Here is a 14,361-nt window from a genome sequence, read left to right as displayed (position 1 = left end):
ATTCCGCACTACAAGTGTCGATCGCTGCACTACGCTTATCTGCCGGCGGATTTAACGGCGCATACACGCGGAAACCGGCTCGGGGGCGTAAAAAGCCAGCAGGGGCGATAAAAGCGGAACGGCCGGTGTTTCTGCACTTTTCACGCGCGGATGAAACAGCTTTTGATGATCGATTTTTAGCGCGAGGTGCTACTGCGATGCTGATGAATTTTTTAGTAGATCCTTCGTCTGTTGTTGCCGTTGTTTCTGGAGCGGAAGTTCAATTAGACGATGAACGCGCGAAAAGTTAAAATTCGAGAAACTTTTTGAAAAATACGAGGAAAGAATAAAGTTTCCCGCTTCGAAAATGCAAACGGCTCCGAAAACTCCTCTCGCGCCTATAATACTAAACCGAGAGAAGCTTTCGGCGAAGTAGGAGTGAAAATAAAGACTCCCGCAGAAAATCCTCTTCCGTCCGGTTAACGAGCTATACGCCACCGCCAGAAAGCCGGGTCCGGAAAGAGTGAGAGAGAGAGAGAGAGAGAGAGAGAGAGAGAGAGAGGGAGGCTCAGAATGATGTATGGAGATACGCGGGGACGACAATTTCGCCGTGTAATGCGCGCGGAGATGACGCTGATACAATTTATCGACGTTCCGGGACGGCCTCCTATCCTTTGCCCGTTATTATTGATAACGACGCCTGTTGAACGACACACTAACACACGTGCAGACGCATGCTCGGAAATTCCGAGTAAAACGAGGCCCGTATGAATTGATGAAGGGTCGCGATAAGAGGGAGCGTTTTGTTAGCCGGCGGCCATTTACGCTCGCCGCTCGTTTATTTTTCTTCTCTCCGCTGAGGCCGCTGACCGTCCGCGTGTTTTCCCTCTGTCGCCGTCGTCTTTTCGCATGCGGAAGTATAGACGGGACTACTGTCTGTGCCTATATAGTGCCGCTGGGCGGAGGGTTTTATGGCGGGAAATCGTTTCTTTAGGACCTTTTCCTCTATTGACGCGGTGTTTTCTCTTCGAGACGAATTGACAGATCTGTCTATTGTCTCCTCTCGTGCGGTTCCAAAAGCCGCTGGCTATTTTTTGGCGCTGTGGACACACGCTGATCTTGATTTGGTGCACTAATGTTATCTTACGAGGAAGTGCATATATACTCCGGCGGAGATTATTGCAGCTTTCTTTTACCATTGACAATTTTGGTTGATACATGCACGTTGAATGTACGACTTGTTAAAATATTTAGCGGTGCATTATCGATTTTGTTTTATGGTTCACCTTGTTATTGGAGGCTTCACCTTGCAGCGCGCGCTCGATAATTTTTTTTTTTTTTTCATGTAAAGCGCACTTGCATTTGTTTGCTTGAGTTTCTTTTTTTAAAACAAAGAAACGTTCCAGCTACGTTAACGTTGGTTTATATCGAACTTTGAATTCCTGGGATAGAAATGTAGCAATGGATGTATGAACTGCATGCACATTTATTGAAAAGATATGTTTCCACTTTATTGCGCAGTGATTTCCCTGATATCCTCAATACTTGCATAGTTATTAGTCAGCGTAATTCACAGAACTGATTTCACGCAAGAAATGTACTTCCCAAGTATATCGAAAAAGGAAAGAAATTCTTAGTGATATGTACACTTCAGTATTAAAGTAATAACAGTTATTAATAGCAGATTAAGATAAGTAATTTAGTACTCCAAAAATAGTGATGATACGAAATCTCTTGCAAAAACAACGCATAATGATCAAACTAACGCTTAAGACTTAAAATAATTCTTGAAAAATAATTGCTTGTGCGAAACGTTAACAAAACAAATTATAAGACAAACGAGGAAACTCAAATGGAAAGTATAACGTTCAGTACTATACAAAAAACTACAGGCTATCTTTATGAGTGCGAGTAATTATAAAACGGTTTATCATTGAAAATGTTACTCATTATTCCGAGTCGTATATAGGCTTCTATTTTCCTTCACTTAGGCATTAGTCGTTATCAAACAAACAAAATATTCAAATAAAATGTCCAAACTCATCGTACTGTGTCTTTTTGCTCTGGGCATCAGTGGCAGTCTGATAGCCGTTGGTTCGTATGGTTTTCATTTAAATTAATTTGATTTATCTATAATTGTTGATCGCTCGATGTTTAATGAAAAAAAATGTTTGAAAACAGATGCGGCAAGTAATCGTGATTGATCAAAACCTAATCAAGCATGGACAAGTTGTGGTTCTGCTTGTCCACCAAGCTGCGTGCTTTTCGATGATTTCGTTTTATTTTCTGTTTGCAGCAACGCGTGATTGGATGTCAATGTAAGTGGGGATACTTACTAAACAATGAAGAAAATTGCGTAAAGCCAGAGCACTGTTAATTCCAATACTCAATAATCATCAATGATTTAATGCTTTATAATTTTTACCTAGACAGAGATCAATAAAAACGAAAAAAAAATTTTTTAAATTACAGATATTCTTTCTGTATCTACATAATTACGAGTCGGCAACTAATACACTAGCTTGAAAGAACAACGCACAATGTTCAAAATATATTGGCAAACGCTTGGAACGATTTATATTTATACGAAAAATAATTGCTCGTTGAAGAAAAAACGATATCTTCACGCAGCAAAGTGAATTTTTCTGCGTCGTGTAGAAAAACAAGCTTTAAGACAAAGGAAGAAAAGTATCGAAGGAATACTTAGTGAACAGATTAAAAAAACAACAGCGCTATCTTTACGATTGTATGTGTTCGTTATGGAATACTTTATCAGACGTGCCATCATTGAATATGTTTCTTATGCCGAGTTTTTGTATATAAGCTCGTACTTTCTTTTGCTAAGGTCAGTCTCTTGCAAAGAATATTTAAAGCAAAATGTCCAAGCTCGTCGTATTATGTCTCCTCGTTCTGTGCATCAGCGCCAGTCTGATTGACGTTGGTGGGTATAAATTCAATACTTTCGTGTACATTATTAGTGGCTAGATGTCTCATGGAAAAAAATGTTTGAATACAGATGCTGAAAGTCATCATTATTGCCCTAAGCCTAATCAAGAATGGACAACTTGCGGTTCTGCTTGCCCACCAATATGCGATGATAAAGAACCAAAAATGTGCACACTGGTATGTTACTTTAACATTAATTTTTAGTTTGAAAGACCAAAAAGTGCATTAGGATGATTTCGTTTTATTTTGTGTTTGCAGCAATGCGTAATTGGATGTCAATGTAAGCGGGGATACCTCCTGAACAGTGACGGCAAATGTGTAAAGCCAGAGGACTGTTAATTCCAACTCAATTATCATGAACGGCTTAATACTTCATAATGTTTACCTATAGTCAGAGGTCAATAAAATAGAAGAATAAAAAAAAATTTGTTGCAGTGAATCAAATGCACATGCTATCTATAAATATCCAGTCCTTTATAATACAAAAATTGTCCCAATTTTCAACTTTAGCATCAAAAATACAATCCATTTTGGTTTTTTGGTATTGGTGTTATTGTCATTAAACTTTCCAACATACACAGTTTACTACTAATCTTCGTATAAAAATGTTCTATACATAAAAAAAAGTAAATGAATTTTGCATTTTTATCGGAGAAAAATTATTATTGGAAGCTAAAAATTAAAAAAGAACTGAAGAAAGAGATGAAATACACTGGAAGAAATGCTAGCTGATTTTCAGCTGGAAATATGTCTATTTTTGCACAATTATAGTATACGCCCTGGTAGAAAATTCACCAGATTTTCTGGCCACGTCACTAATTAGCGCCCAGAAACTTCTGGCGACAAATAGTGGGCAGAATTCTGGTTTACTTCTGTCAAAGGTAAAGAGAGGCTGATTTGAGGTTAGGAAGTTACGACGAGCATACACATATTGATATACGATAACTACATTTACTTTATTTTATTTAATACAGCCCTATTCTATATAATCTCTGCAAAGATTATATGATAGGCGTACAATACGCTTTATTCCACCCTAACTGAATTGTCATGAAATTTTATTTCATCAAGACATGCTATCCGAGTAGACAAATTAATAGGTATTGTTTATATTAGCATGAAAATAGTGCAAAATGTCTTGTCTAACAAAAACTAAACTCAAAATATACCTATTGGAACATTTATGTCACTTGTCGAGTACATGATATAAAAATTTCACATTTGGCATCGGTGATTAGGACCAAAATCTCAAATCAGCCTATTCAAATAATTACATAAAGAATTTGAGTTTAAATTATTTAGCAGCTTTTGGCATAGTTTTGATATCAAAGTAAAGGTTATGTTTTAATAAAATTTTAGGATGTATCGTAAAAGCTTATTTCAAGCCAAAATAAGCTGATTAATATGTTTATTTTTAGCTTCTGAGATAAGCTTATTGTTATTAAGCTAATTGATGCGTAAGCTAATTTTTTGTACCAGGGTAGCTCTACAGATTCATTGAAAAAACCTTTCTATTTTATTCTGCACTAGATTCTCTGATATCCCAGCTTTCACTCGAGAAATGTGCTTTGTCAAGCACAACAACGAAAATTCCTAGTAATACGTACATTTCTGTAATAAAGCCATAAGAACATGGCCGTATTTATAGATAAGAGCTCAAAACGAACAATGCGGCAAATTCCGTTCTTTACTCTAGAGATTAGTATTGTTTCTGTATCTGCATAATTACGAGTCGGCAACTAATATACTAGGTTGAAAGAACAACGCACAGTGTTCAAAATATATTGGCAAACGCTTAGAACGATTTATATTTATACGAAAAATATTTGCTCGTTGAAGAAAAAAACGATAACTTCACGCAGCAAATTGAATTTTTCTGCGTTGTGTAGAAAAACAAGCTTTAAGACAAAGGAGGAAAAGTATCGAAGGAATACTTAGTGAACAGATTAAAAAACAACAGCGCTATCTTTACGATTGCATGTGTGCGTTATGGAATACTTTATCGGACGTGCCGTCATTGAATATGTTTCTTATGCCGAGTTTTTGTATATAAGCTCCTACTTTCTTTTGCTAAGGTCAGTCTCTTGCAAAAAATATTTGAAGCAAAATGTCCAAGCTCATCGTATTGTGTCTCCTCGTTCTGTGCATCAGCGCCAGTCTGATTGCCGTTGGTGGGTATAAATTCAATACTTTCGTATACATTATTAGTGACTAGATGTCTCATGGAAAAAAAATGTTTGAATACAGATGCTGAAAGTCGTCCTTATTGCTCTAAGCCTAATCAAGAATGGACATCTTGCGGTTCTGCTTGTCCGAGAAGGTGCAATCAGCCACCACCCCGAATCTGCACACTGGTAAGTTTATAACAATGATTTATCTGTAGAAAGCACAAGGAGCGTTTTAAACATATTGCGTTTATTTCTTTTTGCAGCAATGCGTGATTGGATGTCAGTGTAAGCGGGGATACCTTCTGAACAAGAAGGGTGATTGCGTGAAGCCAAGGCACTGTTGATTCCAATGCTCGATATTCGTGAATAAAGCGATACTATGTAATTTTAAACAGGTCTCAGAGGTCAATAAAAGCATTCAATAAAAACCAAATACACGTCTCAAAGCTTCATTCGCACCTGACCCAAATAAACTATGACAAGTTCAAAACATACAGACTAAAAGCTGAATTCTCTTGTTTCAGAATCAGCTAAGCTCCAGGACATCAGAGTAATCAAGTGCAGGATAGGTGGCTCGTCGTCACAACTGAGGAGGCTCTCGTCAGCCCTTGGTCGAGGCTGAGTATCATCAGCGAGAGATAGACAGTCTCGATGCTGCTTCCGAGCAGTCCGGTGATTATCCTGGGAAACGCCTGCGCAAAAGAGTCCCGCATCACTACGTGGTCATTGACGAGATGCCGCCGCAAGCGAGTCGCAGCTCGAAGCTGCCGCAGCTACTACTTGGAGGCCGATGAGGTTACTGGTGCTGGCTGGGCGCTTTGGGATGATGCTCCGGTCATCCGGTTAGAGTCGTATGGAGGGGCCAGACTTAATAAGCACAGAGAGCACCTGGCTTCTGAACCTGACGCCGCCGATCGCGGTTGCATCAGCCGCAGCCGAGCACAGCTCCGACAGCTTCTTCCGGGGATTCCCCGGCAAGAATTCGCCGTACACTACCACACGGGTTGGTATTATGCCTACGCTCACCCGTGACATACCTGCACATCCTTATCTTTTTCTGTTTTATTTGATGATTTCTTCGAGGAACGTTTTTGAGGTGAAATGCTCGCGAGTCGGCTTTGTTTGTTTTGAAAACGAGCGCTATATTTGTTCGCGTCTTCTAAGAAAGTTTTTGATAAAGATATTTAAGTAAGAAAACAGAATTCTCACTACAAGCACGACCTATACCGACGCAGTCTCAAACGTCATTCCTCTCAATTACAAAGCGTCATGAACTTGACATTGCGCTCGCGCGTATACACATCTGAACGACGGGGACATCCATCTGATTGCAGGCAATTCTACTAGCTCTGGTACTCGGAAGCATAATAATCGGCACGGTAATCGGCAACATACTCGTCTGCGTGGCTGTGTTCCTGGTGAAGAAGCTGCGCAAGCCCTGCAACTACCTGCTGGTCAGTCTGGCAGTGAGCGATATCTGCGTCGCTCTCCTCGTTATGCCAATGGCCATGCTCTTTGAGATAAAGGGCAGTTGGTCCTTCGGACCCACCATGTGCGAGATCTGGGTCAGCTTCGACGTGCTCAGCTGCACCGCCAGCATTCTCAATCTCTGCATGATATCCGTCGATCGGTGAGTCCATTCATTTAACTGCACTCTACTATATAGGTATATACCTGTGACTCATCTATTCGTTACGCGATGTCATTGAGAGTCTGCACGTCGCAAGCTCTCGTTATTAGTTCATTCGAAAATCGTTAAGGAATACTGATGATGTCATACTCGTTTCTTTTAAGCACCTCTTAAAAATGAGACATGTCCCGGAGCGATAAACGATAAAAAATGGCACATCGGAGCACACGTATCCTTGGAGAAGAACCTTCGTTTCATAGAAAAAAAAACGCCGAACAAAGACTGGAAAGATGGGTACGAAGCGTCATAACGCCGTGAAATTTGCATTTTACGCGCGGGACGCATCTGACCACGCAGTGAAAGCCAAAGTGTCGGACTGAGACTATAAAGTTTTATCGGGCGAAAGCTTCTCTTTATCCGACGGCTGCCTCATGGCCTTCAATCTTTGCCTTCGGAGATCTCTCCAATTCAATCCATCTACGAGATGTGTGTATAAAATAAATGTGATTCAGCGACTCTTTTGTACACAAGTTTATAACAACGATTTTACAAAAATACACGCATAAAAGCCAACTTTCCACATCCACTCAGTTCTCGAAACTTCTCTACACATGAGTCGCATCTCGGGCGAGCATCAGAAAATCCAAAAAAAAAATCTACTCGAAATCCCTCTCCTGAAACTCCACGCAAATCCGCGCAAACGTAGATCCGTATCACCAACAGAGCGGGAGAAAATAAAAAATCAGACGCGAGAAAAAGCTCCGAGAGCGTTTAAAAAATCACGACAAACTTTCGCCGAAAGATAAACTTTCCAAAGCTCCGAAGACGCGTCATTCGCAGCGTGTATGTACAAAAAGTAAACAATGCAATCCATCCCCCCTTTTTCCTCGAGTCCCCCGCATCTCAGCATAGGCAGTAGGCTGCGCGCAAGCCGCGAATTAAATACTTATTGGGCACAGAGCTATTCGGGTCAAACGGCAATTTGAGGCCGAGACTAGTCGCGCCGGTAATTGCCGGGCACGCGTCTGTTGTGCCGAAGCCGAGGTGTACCTATACACCGAGTCGTACACGCCGGTACCGACGATCCGCCTGGTCCCGTTTTTTGTTTGCTTTCTGTTATTCTTTACAGCCGCTGAATTATTATTCTTACAAAGAAGCTGTGTTACGTGATTGCTTTGAATTTCCGCGGAGCAGAAATAGACCGAGCGCACGCGGGACTGCAATTAGCCCAGAGCAACGAGTGCGATCTATTAATTAAATAAAAGGGGGGAGGAAAATGTTTGATCTTTGTTGCGAGGGAGAGAAAAAGCACCGGCACAGTGCAGAGAAAAAATTCGTCCCGCGAAATAATGGCGAAACCTCGAGTTTCAAACAACGTTGTTTATGCACCGTGCGCACACACGAGCGATATACACGCGGAGATACGCTTTTGGATTTTTTCTCGAGTTTCGCTTCAAAGAAATTGGAGCATACGCGAAATACACGTTTGTCGCGAGATATTGAGTTACAATGAAGGGGTGAGTTTTTTTTTTAATTTTATGTATTACATACAAAATTCTCTGCACAATGGAAGCTCAACTTTTCATATACTCTTATTTCCGTCTCCTCAGCGGTCTCTTTTTTCCACAAACTCCGGTATACATCAACGCGAGAAACTCGGCGAAAGAAAAAACGAAACTAGCCAAACAAGCTTCTCTCGCAGTCTAGCGCGAATATGTAGAGTCTCCGCATTGTGGAGGATGAAACAAAGCGCTGTAATATTACAATGACGAACGCGTTCAACAGTTGCCTCCTTGTAACACACACAGACAGAAGAATAGATCGTCGTCTGAATACAAGATAAGTGATGGCGCGAGGGGAAATGGAAGTTTAGTTGCAGCTCCAATCTTCGGTGCAACTTGCGCCGAATGAACAAAATATGAGAATACGACTCGACCCAGTTTCGCGAAATTTCTCTTATGCTCTCCGTATTGTCATTGCGCCGAGACGTCGCTATTAACGCTAGAAATATGACGTTCTTGCGCGTGAAATCGCTGCAATCATCCGAATGACAGAGTATAGTCTTTTGCGAGTGCGATAACAATGTTACGTCGCATTTAACGCGTTTGTATACATCGTCTTTTCGAGAAGCTTTAAAATTCGATTTCATCAAGTATACGCGTACACATCAGCCACTTGGACTAATTAACAGGAAAAGAACAGCAGCAGCAGAGTCTTGTTGGCTTAACGAGGGCCGACGAAGCGCCATGGAATAATATCTCCGACTTGACTGAGCGTATGAAAATTCCCCCTCGCACGGGGGGGGGGGGTTGGCAAATCACGTTGACGGTACACGTGTACGGTACACACACACACACACACGTGTATACGCCAGCTCGGTCGCTCGCTCGTTTGCTCGCGCGTTTAATTAACTCGATTTTAAAGCGTCGATGCCGTTGCCCGCGCTGCTGCTGCTGCTGCTGTTCTTCCTGACGCTCAATTCCAGACCATTCACCCTCGGTGTGTATAATACGCGTCCTTTCTTTGCGTTTGATTGGTTTTCAGTTGGCCGTGTACGAGAGCAGGTGCGGCTTGGGCTGTTAGCGGGGCTAATTGTTATTGAATAGATTGTGCTGGTTGAAATAGACAGTTTTGAGGGATTCGAATTGAGTCGATTTTAAGTAATCGATTACACTCTCGAAAAATTGTCCACTCGATCGATCAACAACAACGGCTATAATTATCCACACCGTCACCGTGTAAAAAACAAACAGGATAATCTCCAGTCAGTTTCGCTTAATTTTCGGCTCTCCTCACCCGAAAAATCCAGTTTGCTGCAGCTAGTCGTCACAGGTCCGCATCGTCGCATCTCCCTCTCGCTGCTGCTGCTGCTGGTGTGTCACGAGCACCACCAGCGAAACGTCAATGTCATCACGTCCGATATCGGTTTTAATTAACCCAAACTCAAGCGCGACGCTCCGCTGCGTCTCGCGTACATAACGCGCGTACGTCCATCTGTCAGCAGCCACGAATTACAATCGTCGTTCGCAAATGTCTGTATGGCTGCCCGAGCGCGCTCTATCGCTCCGGTTATTCGACGATCTCTCGCACTTTAATTTCTTAGAAACCTTTTCTCTTGACGACTCGAGTATTTTCCAATTTTAATCAAGGCGACACACGTCTGGGTACAAGTTTTATGGGCTTCCGAATTGAAACCTTCCCGTCTAACTTAGAGAGAGACAGAGAGGCGCATTTTTAAGAAAAGGCAATAAAGGATCTCGCGCAATTTCATCCAATCGAGCCGAAACCAAAGAAGGAAGGAGGAAAACAGAGATGAGTATGAAAAATACAGAGCGCGCGGGGGCGAAGCCGCATAATGTATTTAAGCGAGCGACGGAGGATCAGAGAAACAAGATATTCCGCGAAGCGTCGCGCATCTCGTCACTCGCGCTCGGCTATGAGTTCCGCCGAGAGAGAGAGAGAGAGAGAGAGGGAGGGAGAGGAAAGAGGATGAAAAACTCCTCGTCGTCTTCCTGCCGCGCTGACTCGAGTCGACGTGACGCTCGTCCGTCCCGGAATTTGACGGAATTCGGAAAAGTTCGATAAGACGAGAGTTGTTTCCTAGGAAGCTCCTCTTCGATTTTATAGCCGACGCTCGTCGCCACTCTCTCGGTTCTCTAGATTATAAAAGTACTTGTCGTTTGATTGCTCTGCTGCTGCTGCTGCTGCTGCGATGTCTACTCTGTCACGTCAGCCATACACGTATACGTTTCAACGCTGTATAGGCAGAGATATGGAGTTTATGTATGCTGGGCTTATACGACCCAAGTGAGTGATTTATCGCGACAATGCTGAAGTCGCTCGTAAAACGAATTTACACTCGCATTAGTTTGCGCGTTGATTTTCGCCTGTTAGAGAGATAAGTCGGCCCGATTTATCTCGGCTCTATACGTATGTATGCGTATGGATTGAAAAAGACAAGAAATTTTCATTTCCATCGCAGGCGTTCGACTTATTTTTTATCGCCTCGAGCTCGACGAGCTACACCGTCGTCCTCTTGAATGTTCAGCTACTCACCGGAATTCGTGATTTTTCAACAGCGAGCGAATATCGAGCGGACCCGCGGGACACGAAATTTTGTTTGCCGACATGCGCGTGATGCATTTTACGCGGCGCGAATATTCGTGTAATTTTTAGGTTCTTCTCGAGCTGCGTATTTTCGGGGTCGCTTGAATGTAACCGCGGATTTGCGCGTTCGGGAATTATCCGACGGATAAATATTGACGGGGGAAATATCGAACGTTGTTAAAATTTGAAAAGTGGCGCGCTTTTTAAATTTTATTGCGTGCTGTCGAAAAACCTCGTGAAATTCTCGCCACGGGTATAACGTTCGAGATTTTTATACGTAATATCGATGCACATTTTAAATTCGATAAATCTTCGGTATTCTCGCGTGTCACTTTTATGAGATCCACTCGAGTAAAAAATCGATCGTGATATTTATTAAAACGAATTTTACAAGAAAATGCAATAATCTAAGCGCGACGACGTGAAAGATAAAAATATCCCTCTCAAAATTAATTACCCCGGCAATCTGTCCTCGATTCACATTCTCTCGCGAGTACAGACTATACTCGTCCAAGTGAACAAGCATACTTTCGCTCGTTCGAATCGGACGACTCCGAGCACGGCGAGGCTATACGAGTGCGTAATTCTACCAATTAAGCTAGCACTCGTCGCAAGCCCTTTTCCGTCCCGCGCTCTCGGTAAAAGTGTCATACAGAGAGGCGCACTACGAGCTGCGCATATTGGATTTCGCGAATCAGTCCACCGTAGACGCATGAAATTTTTTCCCTTCGAGAGAGCCGCTTTTGCAAAGTTTTTTTTTCTCCCGAATTAGCGAATGAAATCCGATTTTAACAGCGCCGTATATATGCTCGTGTAACGGAAAACCCTGGAGGTTTCGAGTTCGATGCGGCTACACGATTCTCTGTTCTGTAATCATGAAACGATCGTTCACTCGTTGCAGGTACTACGCGATATCAAAGCCGTTGGACTACGGCGTGAAGAGGACGACGCGTAGGATGATCATCTACGTGGCCTTCGTGTGGCTGGGAGCGGCCTGTATCAGCTTGCCACCACTGCTCGTCCTCGGCAACGAGTACACCGAGACGGAGGACGGCTTGTCGCATTGCTCCGTCTGCCAGAACTTCGGATACCAGATCTACGCGACCCTCGGCAGTTTTTACATTCCCCTCTTCGTCATGATACTGGTGAGTAGTCTCAATAATGACGCCGCACGACGGCAGAACAAATAAACTCGAGTCACGTTTCGGCGACTTTTTTAATTAGAATTTCCGACGGTCTTCTGCGCGTAGGCGTCGATTGTCTTTCTTCTTCCACTAGTCTTCGGAGAGTAATTTGATCAGCGGATGTTTACCCTCGGGACGTTTTTTCACACTCCTTAATTACCGCGCAATTAAGCCGAGTGCAAACTTCCGAGCTCCGGACATCTGTCACGGGACTTAACGAAGATTACGCAAATTTTCACCCGCGAAATGTAGATCTCCTCCTTCTCCCATCTCTCTGTGGAAATCCACCGCAGGGAAAGTAGCGGAGAAAAATATCTGATTAAAGTAAATGCGGTCATCGCTCAAGCCAAATGTGCGGTGCGCGGCTCTCTCTCTCTCTCTCTCTCTCCGCGCGAGAGAAGCGCAACTCCGAGCGAATGTCCCGTGTAAATCAATCCAATTTTCCCGCGGGACGTAAGTTATGCGCTACTTCTTGAGTCACTTGCGCGGGCTGAAAGTGCTTCTGCGGAATATATCATAGAGATGATTCCGAAATTGTTTAACATGCGCGAAATGACGGCTCGCTTTGTTACGACAGATACGCGTGTCGGCCAATAACACGAAATGCTAAATCACAGCGAGGCTACGCGCATATCAATCTCGAAGGGCCTGTAAATTACCCCAACAATTCCGCGACTCGATTACGCGATTCTCGCTGTACTCTCCTATATAGAATATATCGGTCCACGCCTTATGAGCGGTGCAGCCTTCCTTCATTGTCCAGCCTCTGAACCCGAGATACGTATTGTTCGAAGCGCGCTGCACACGTGTACATCGAAGGTTCCGCGTCGCATGGCGGTCGATTTGAATTTCCTAATTGCTGTTGTTACTCTCACGACAGGGCTTTGCGACCCTTAAGCCTCATCCGGCTCCACTAGGGCTGAGTACCTTCAATGGGCCGTAGAACCGAATAAAAATCGAGAACGCGCACGAATATTCATTACGGTCAGCGAAGCGCGCACGGAAAGTTCCAGCTGGATATATACAACGTGTAAGCGAATTCACACAAGTGCGCGCGCGCGCGCGTCAGCGAGCCTCGCGCTCCGGCAAATACGGACAATGATATTTCGGCGACGCGTGCGTAAGCTTGCACTAATCCAATCTGATGGTCGTTCTATGCGATCTGCCAATCACGCGGGGACAGTGGCCTCTGCTCAACGCTCGGAAACATCTTTGCCCTTTGATTCGAGCACGCGATTCGATTATCGGCTTAGCACTCTGGAACGCGTGGGTGAATGAGTAAGAAGCGCCAGCCCTCGAAATCGGGAGATAAGCGCGTAATTGTGGGCGATTGATATGTTTTCAATTCGACGTTTTCTCCTCTCTTTTTAAGGTCTACTACAAGATCTTCTGTGCGGCTCGGAAGATCGTGCTGGAGGAGAAACGCGCCCAGAGCCACCTCGAGGCTTACTGTCACTTGGACATAGAGCAACAGCTCCCGGCACCAATTCTACATCCGAAGGCCAATTCCGACGGACAGACGAACCGCGTGACCTCGCCTACCGAGCATCACCGCAGTTCCAGCGCGTCAACCACGGTAAGGCAAATCTAATACTGTGGCTTTCACTGCGTTCGCTGTCTTTGGGTTTACAGTTGACAAGGAAAAATTGATTTTTGCTGTGAGGTGACTTATGTGCGAGTTTTGTAGAAGGTAACAATTAAACAGTAAAACTGAAGACTTGCGTACGGGAACCGAGCTTTTCCAATGCAGATGCAATAATTTAGAGTACTTCAATCGAACCATATCAATGTCAAAAAATAACATACATTATCACGTTATTGCTCTCTCCAAACCAAATCATTCTCCTTTAAGCTGATTTATATTTATTTATTTATTTATTTTTGGGAGAGTCTCAGTATATTATTGGGTTATTCAATTATTAAAGAAATATGCGGTACAATACGAGGCAATACTTCGACCCTTAGCAGCAACTGGCGGTAGTAGAGACCTATTTTTGCGTATTTTTGCGTCCCCTTTCAGCCTACGTAAGTTAGACTATCGAGAAAACGTGCAAACCTACCAAAAAAAGTACAGTGTGCAACAAGGGGGGGAGGACAATTTCTACCTTGAGTGAGATTGGAGCACTCGTCTCAAACGTGCTAGGTTCACAATATACTATTCTCCCCGCTTGACTAGTGGGGAGAAAAATGTTGTCTCCCCTCTGTTAATACCCGTTTTTCAATTCTCTCAAATTTCCTCAAATTTTTTAATTTTTTCAAATTTCTCAAAATTTTTTGCACGACTTGAAATGCACCATCTCCTACCCAACTTTCACGCATAAATAGTCCCTTTCATGCCCTTGTTGGA

General features: G+C 43.3%; 3 protein-coding genes across 8 annotated transcripts in view; all 3 read left to right on the top strand.

The window, feature by feature from the left end:
* The window catches only part of LOC100122665 (5-hydroxytryptamine receptor 1), a 128,018-nt gene that overhangs the window by 76,334 nt on the left and 37,323 nt on the right, over nt 1-14,361 (top strand). For both annotated transcript variants that reach the window (XM_001606225.6, XM_031920760.2), the window contains exons 2-5: nt 5,618-6,096; nt 6,428-6,723; nt 11,732-11,975; nt 13,387-13,590. In XM_001606225.6, coding sequence (XP_001606275.2) covers nt 5,947-6,096; nt 6,428-6,723; nt 11,732-11,975; nt 13,387-13,590 — 894 coding nt within the window. In that variant the 5' untranslated portion in view covers nt 5,618-5,946. The remainder of the gene's footprint in view (nt 1-5,617; nt 6,097-6,427; nt 6,724-11,731; nt 11,976-13,386; nt 13,591-14,361) is intronic.
* Nucleotides 1,962-3,369, top strand: LOC100122675 (chymotrypsin inhibitor-like). Of its 5 annotated transcripts, none has more exons than XM_031920761.1 (6): nt 1,962-2,073; nt 2,161-2,297; nt 2,452-2,725; nt 2,830-2,920; nt 2,996-3,102; nt 3,184-3,369. In XM_031920761.1, the coding sequence occupies exons 4-6, from the start codon at nt 2,857-2,859 to the stop codon at nt 3,262-3,264; spliced, it is 252 nt and encodes an 83-aa protein (XP_031776621.1). In that variant the 5' UTR covers nt 1,962-2,073; nt 2,161-2,297; nt 2,452-2,725; nt 2,830-2,856; the 3' UTR covers nt 3,265-3,369. The 5 variants fall into 5 exon arrangements, with proteins under 5 accessions (XP_031776621.1, XP_008215341.1, XP_001607369.1 ...); XM_008217119.3 differs by having other exon boundaries at nt 2,825-2,920; XM_001607319.5 differs by having other exon boundaries at nt 2,452-2,920.
* Nucleotides 5,018-5,516, top strand: LOC100114235 (cysteine-rich/TIL venom protein 2). Its single transcript, NM_001161550.1, has 3 exons — nt 5,018-5,096; nt 5,173-5,279; nt 5,357-5,516. Exons 1-3 carry the CDS (start codon nt 5,033-5,035, stop codon nt 5,435-5,437), a joined length of 252 nt encoding a protein of 83 aa, NP_001155022.1. The 5' UTR covers nt 5,018-5,032; the 3' UTR covers nt 5,438-5,516.

The sequence above is a fragment of the Nasonia vitripennis genome, chromosome 1 (assembly GCF_009193385.2).
Source record: "Nasonia vitripennis strain AsymCx chromosome 1, Nvit_psr_1.1, whole genome shotgun sequence".
Classification (NCBI taxonomy): Eukaryota; Metazoa; Arthropoda; class Insecta; order Hymenoptera; family Pteromalidae; genus Nasonia; species Nasonia vitripennis.
Note: the sequence above shows the minus strand (reverse complement) of the source record. Positions and strands in the feature narration are given on the sequence as shown.